Source organism: Leptonychotes weddellii, chromosome 16 (genome assembly GCF_054177405.1).
Source record: "Leptonychotes weddellii isolate Sample4059 chromosome 16, ASM5417740v2, whole genome shotgun sequence".
NCBI lineage: Eukaryota > Metazoa > Chordata > Mammalia > Carnivora > Phocidae > Leptonychotes > Leptonychotes weddellii.
In genome coordinates, this window is record NC_138384.1 from 39,448,604 (window position 1) to 39,455,250 (window position 6,647).

The following is a 6,647-nucleotide window of genomic DNA, read 5'->3' on the forward strand; positions in this document are numbered from 1 at the left end:
GGTCAATAGCCCATGGGAAAATGTCCAGCATCATTAGAGAAATGCAAATCAAAACCACAATGAAATGCCACCTTTGTACCCATTAACACAGCCATTTAAAAAAAAGGAAAATAGTAAGTATTGATGAGGTTGTGGAAAAACTGGAACCCTCACAGATTGCTGGCACAGATTTCACATACCTGTTGGCCGTTTTTATGTCTTCTTTGCAGAAATGTCTATTCAAATCTTTAGCCCATTTTTAAATAGAGGTATGCAATGGGTTTCATTTCTTTGTTTTGCTATTAGATTGTAGGAGTTCCTTATATTTCTTTTAGAAATTAACTCCTTATATGACATCGCTTGTAAATATTTTCTTCCAGTCCATGGGTTGCTTTTCACTCTGTTTTTGCTTTGCTGTCAAAAGCATTATTTGCTTTTAATTTGATGCAGTCTCACTGGTCTGTATTTGCTTTTGTTGCCTGTGCTTTATACACATAGTGGTGTATCTATGCTGTAAAGCTTTTCCTCTGATTTCTAGGAGTTTTAGAGTTTCAGAACTTACATTTAAGTTTTAAATCCATGGGGGTTGATTATTGTGTATGGTGTAATACATAGGTCCAATTTCATTCCTATGTATGTGAATATCCAGTTTTCCTAACACAATTTGTTAGGACTATCCCTTCTCCATTGTGTATTCTTGCCAACCTTGTTGAAGATGAACTGATCTTATATGTGTGGATTTAGTTCTGGGCTCACTGTTCTAATCCATTGGTCTATACAGTCTGTCTATATGTCTGTCTTTTTACCAGACCATACTGTTTTAATTACTAAGGCTTTGAAATGTATTTTGAAATCAGGAAATGTAATGCCTCCGGTTTTGTTCTTTCCCAAGATTGTTTTGGTTATTTGGAGACTGTTTCCATGTGAGTTTTAGAATTATATTGTAAAAAAGTAGTCCAGTTTCATTCTTTAGTATGTGGCAGTCCAGTTTTCCCAACACCATTCATTGAAGAGACTGTCCTTTACCCACTGTATATTCTTGGCTCCTTTGTTGTAAATTAATTGACCATCTATGTATAGGTTTACTTCTGGGCTTTCTATTCTGTTCCTTCGATCTATATGTCTCTTTTTATGCCAATACCTTGTACAGTTTGATTACATAGATTTGTAATATAGTTTGAAGTCAGGAAGTGTGATGCCTTTGTTTTTCTTAAGATTGTTTGACTATTTGGGGTCTTTTGTTTCCATACAAATTTTAGGATCATTTGTTCTATTTCTGTGAAAAATACCATTGGAATTTTGTTAGGAATTGCATTGGATCTGTAGATTGCTTTGGGTAGTATAGAAATTTTAACAATATTAATTCTTCTAGTCCAAGAACATGGAATATCATTCCATTTATTTGCATCTTTTTCATTTTCTTTCATTAATGTCTTACAGTTTTCAGTATATAGGTCTATCACTTCCTTGGTTAAATTTATTCCTAGGTATTTTATCCTTTTTGATAACACTGTAATTGGGATTGTTTTCTTAATTTTTCTGATAATTTGTTATTAATGTATAGAAATGCAAGTGAGTTTTGTATACTTTTGTATATTTTGTGACCTGCAACTCTACTGAATTTATTAGTTCTAAAAGTTTTTTTTTGCTGAACTCTTTAGGGTTTTCTATATATACTCTCATGTTATCTGCAAATAGTGATAGTTTTATTTCTTCTTTTCCAATCAAATGTCTTTTATTTCTTTTTCTTTCCTAATTGCTTTGGCTGGGACTTCCAATATTATTATATTGAATAAAAGTGGTGAGTGTGGGCATCCTTGTCCCTGATCTTAAAGGAAAAGTTTCCAGCTTTTCACCATTTAGTATGATGTTAGCTGTGGGCTTTATTATGTTGAGGTACATTTCTTCCCTACCTGCTTTGTTGACAGTTTTATCATTAATGGATGTTGACTTTGTCAAAGTGCTGTTCCCGCATCATTGAGATGATCATATGATTTTTGTCCTTAATTTTGTTAATGTGGTGTATTACATTGATTTGTGGATGTTTAATGATCCTTGCATGCCTGGAATAAATCCCACTTGGTCATGGTGTATAACCCTTTTAATATATTGTTGAATTCAGTTTGCTAATACTTTGTTAAAGATTATTATACCTATGTATCTGGTTTTAGTCATGGTAATGCTGGCCTCATAAAATGAGTTCGGAAGAATTTGAGAAGGATTAGTATTAATTTTTCCTGAAATGTTTGGTGGAATTCACTAGTGAAGCCATCTAGTCTTGGACTTTTGTTTGTTGGGAGGTTTTTGATTACTGATTCAATTACCTTACAAGTAATCAGTCTGTTTAGATTCTTCTATTTCCTTATGATTCAATATTGGTAGGTTATATGTTTCTAGGTATTCATCATTTCTTCTAGGTTGTCCTTTTTTTTGGTGTATAATTGTTCACACTAGTCTCTTATAATTCTTTGTATTCCTATGGTATCAGCTGTAATGCCTCCTTTTTTATTCTGATTTTATTTGAGTCCTCTCTTTTTTTTCGTGTGTGTGTGTGTATAGCTAAAGGTTTTATCTTTTGAAAAAACCCAGCTCTTAGTCTCATTGATCTTTTCTGTTGTTTTTAGTCTCTATTTCATTTATTTTCACTCTGATTTTTGTTATTTCCTTCATTCTACTACCTTAGGGCTTCATTTGGTATACTGTATGTCCATTTTCTTTGTCTCAAGATATATTTTTAATTTAATGTACATTCTTCTCAAGTGCATATATACACTCAAAATAGATCATATGCTGGTCTTAAGGTCTTAAAATGTCTTAAGACACTAAGAAGGATTGAAACCATACAGAATATGTTCTTTGGCCACAATGGAATTCAATTTGAAATCATTAAAATATCTAAGGAAACTCCCAGTATTGGAAAATAAATACTACACACAGGAAATTAGAATATATATAGAAATGAACAATAATGAAAATGTAGCATATAAAAATGTATGTTATGTAGCTAAGATAGTATTTAGAGGGAAATCTATAGTTTAAATGTTTATATTACAAAAGAAGAAAAGTATAAAGTCAACAAACTAAGGTTGTACTGCAAGATTCTAGAAAAAGAAAAGCAAAATAAACCCACAGTTACTGGAAGGAAAGAAAATAAGAAGGATAAAAACAGAAGTTAATGAATTAGAAAACTGACAAATAACAGAGAAAATCAATGGAGCCAAAGCAAAGTTGGAAATATCAGCAAGCTTGATAAACTCTTAGCAAAAATGACCAAGAAAAAATAAAGAAGAAAAACACAAATATCAGAAATAACAGAGGGGGGCACCTGGGTGGCTCAGTTGGTTAAGCAACTGCCTTCGGCTCAGGTCATGATCCTGGAGTCCTGGGATTGAGACCCGCGTTGGGCTCCCTGCTGAGCAGGGAGTATGCTTCTCCCTCTGACCCTCCCCCCTCTTGTGCTCTCTCTCTCATTCTCTCTCGAATAAATAAATAAAATCTTTAAATAAAAAAGGGAGAAGCAGGCTTCCCTCGGAGCAGGGAGCCCAATGTGGGGCTCGATCCCAGGACCCCGGGACCATGACCTGAGCCGAAGGCAGATGCTTAGCGACTGAGCCACCCAGGTGCTCAAAATAAATAAAATCTTTAAAAAAGGGCGCCTGGGTGGCTCAGTTGGTTGGGCGGCTGCCTTCGGCTCAGGTCATGATCCTGGAGTCCCTGGATCGAGTCCCGCATCGGGCTCCCTGCTAGGCGGGGAGTCTGCTTCTCCTTCTGACCCTCCCCCCCTCATGCTCTCTCTATCTCATTCTCTCTCTCAATAAATAAAATCTTAAAAAAAAAAAATCTTAAAAAAAAAAAGAAATTACAGAGGGTTTCTAATTACAGATCCTATACAAATTAAGTAATAAAGAATACATGAGTAAATAATAATTAAAGAAAATATTATGAACCCTTTCATACAAGCTAGATGAAATGGATACATTCCTTGAAAGACAGCAACTAGCAAAGATTACTCAAAAAAAAAATGTAATATGAATGGCTGTATATCTACCATAGAAATTGAATTTATAGTAAAAGTATTGCCCTAACAGTTATAAGTATTGCCCTAACAAACATGGCCCTAATGATTTTATGGATAAGTTCTATCAAGAAATAACACCAATACTACACAAAATCTTTTAGAATTAGCTCCCAACTCACTGCAGGAACCCAACATTAACCCTGCTACTAAAACCAGGAAAAAGGCATTATTAGAAAACTATAGATTTCCCTCATGAACACTAGTGTAAAAATCCTTTTCAAGTACTAACAAATAGAGTCCAGTAATATTTATAAAATACATAGTGCAGCATAATCCAGAGTTTATCCCATGAATACAAGTTGGATTAACATTTGAATATCAATTAATGTAATTCAACACATTAACAGATTAAGAAAGCAAAATGATAAGATCACTTGAATAAAGGTATAACATACTTAGACGAAATCAAAACAGAGTCCTCATAAAAATTCTTACCAAGTTAAGAGTAGAGAGGAACTTTCTCTCCAATAAAGGGCACTCAAAATACATAAATAACGTATTCAATAGTGAAATATTGAAGGCTTTCTCATTTAAATCAGAAACAATGGTAGTGATTGATACATTTATAATCTTGATTATGGTAATGGTTTCACAAATATACACATACATCAAGATCTGTCAAGGGGCTCCTTGTTGGCTCAGTTGGTTGGGCATCTGACTGGATTTCTGCTTAGGTCATGATCTCAGGGTCCTGAGATTGACCCCTCTGGCTCTGTATTGGGCATGGAGCCTGCTTAAGATTCTCTCTCTCCCTCTCCCTCTGCCCCACCCCCACAAAATTTGTCAAAATGTATCTTGGGCCTTTGAGGGAAACTTTTCATATAGTATCTCAAAGGAAAGACACCACTACTCTGACTAGCTCCCAACACGCTCACCTGGACACCATCCTGCTTTTCACCCATCCGAGGTTCTCTCCCTTGTTCCAAAAGGGAAATCACTGCTGGCTTTGAAATAGCAAGTCCTGCTCAAAGATATGGGATATTAAAAATGAATATAGTAGGGGCATCTGGGTGGCTCAGTCATTAAGCGTCTGCCTTCGGCTCAGGTCATGATCCCACGGTCCTGGGATCGAGCCCCGCATCCGGCTCTGCTCTGCAGGAAGCCTGCTTCTCCCTCTCCCCCTGCTCGTGTTCCCTCTCTCGCTGTGTCTCTCTCTGTCAAATAAATAAAATCTTTAAAAAAAAATGAATATAGTGTCAACTATACTTAAACTACAATGAATGAATGAATGAATGAATTTTTTTTTTTTTTAACCATGCAACATTGTCTTTTATTATGTATGGGTTTTAAAAATTATTTCCTCAATCTCTCCATACACAGACAAAGTATACTGTTTAACATACTGGAACTGGGAAATATTGACCATTGCCTAGATAAGGGAAAATTATCCCTAAAACATGCTTAACCAAGAGGCCAATTCATCTGCCGACCTCCAAGAACATGGAGATGAACATGATAGACAGACTGTCCCCCATCTGAACCTTCATTCACCACCATTCGATAACCCTTCTTCAGGCCCAGATCAGCAGCACATTTCTTGCCCACAATCATTAAATGTCCAAGAAGACGTTCATCATCATCTTCTGCTACAGAAATCTGAGATATAGGTTTCTTGGGTATCACCAGAAAATGAGTTGGTGCTTGAGGGGAAACGTCATGGAAAGCAAGACACTGGTCATCCTCAAAAATGATTTTGGCTGGGATTTCCTTGCGAATGATCTTCCCGAAGATCGTGTCGCCACCAGGCCGCGCGGCCTGAGCTTTGGCGATCTCGTCTGCCATCTCGGCCTCCCTCCCGCGCGGCCACCCCGGGGAGAAGCTCTGAATGAATTTTTATTTAGAGTTGGTTTAACCTAAGCAAATTCAGATCTAATTGTTCATCAGAAGAATGATGGAAACAGCAATTCACCATTTGGCAAATACCAGAGTAATAATTGCTGCATGCAGCAATCGTTGATGGAAGCTAAAATATAGGGGAAGGTATCATGAGAAAGAGGACAGATACAGAGTCTTCACAACAAGCTTAATGACTGCAGTGGTAAACTAGTGGCTTTATAGTGCAGAAGCCTGGAGAACACTACTATAACCAACAGATCAAATTAGCGTTACTGGTAATAAGGGACGCCTGGTTGGCACAGTCAGTTGAGTAAATGACTCTTGGTTTCGGCACAGGTTGTGATCTCAGGGTCATGAGATCGAGCCCCATGCCAGGCTCCACACTGAGTGCAGGGTGTGCTTGAGACTCTCCCTCTCCCTCTGCTCCTCCCCTCTGTGCTCTCTCTGTCTCAAATAAATAAGTAAATCTTTAAAAAAAATAGCATTAATAAGTATACAAACATCAACCAAATGGGACTAAAAAAAAATAGATGGTAGATCTATCAAGATGGTAGGCTTAAAGCCAACCATATCAATAATTCCATTGAACAATGACTTAAACATTCCAAGTGCAGGTGGCTGAATAATTACCCCAAAAATGTCAAGTCCTAATCCCTGGAATCTTTAACTATTACCTTATATGGTAACAGAGACTTTGCAATATGATTAAAGATGGTGAGATGGTGAGAATATATTGGATCATCTGGTAGGCTAT

General features: G+C 36.6%; 1 protein-coding gene across 1 annotated transcript; it reads right to left on the minus strand.

The window, feature by feature from the left end:
• Positions 1-5,408: 5,408 nt before the first annotated feature.
• LOC102737363 (adenosine 5'-monophosphoramidase HINT1) lies at positions 5,409-5,874 on the minus strand. Its single transcript, XM_031026127.2, has one exon. The coding sequence runs from the start codon at positions 5,837-5,839 to the stop codon at positions 5,459-5,461; it is 381 nt and encodes a 126-aa protein (XP_030881987.2). The 5' UTR covers positions 5,840-5,874; the 3' UTR covers positions 5,409-5,458.
• Between the last annotated feature and the right edge of the window lie 773 nt (positions 5,875-6,647).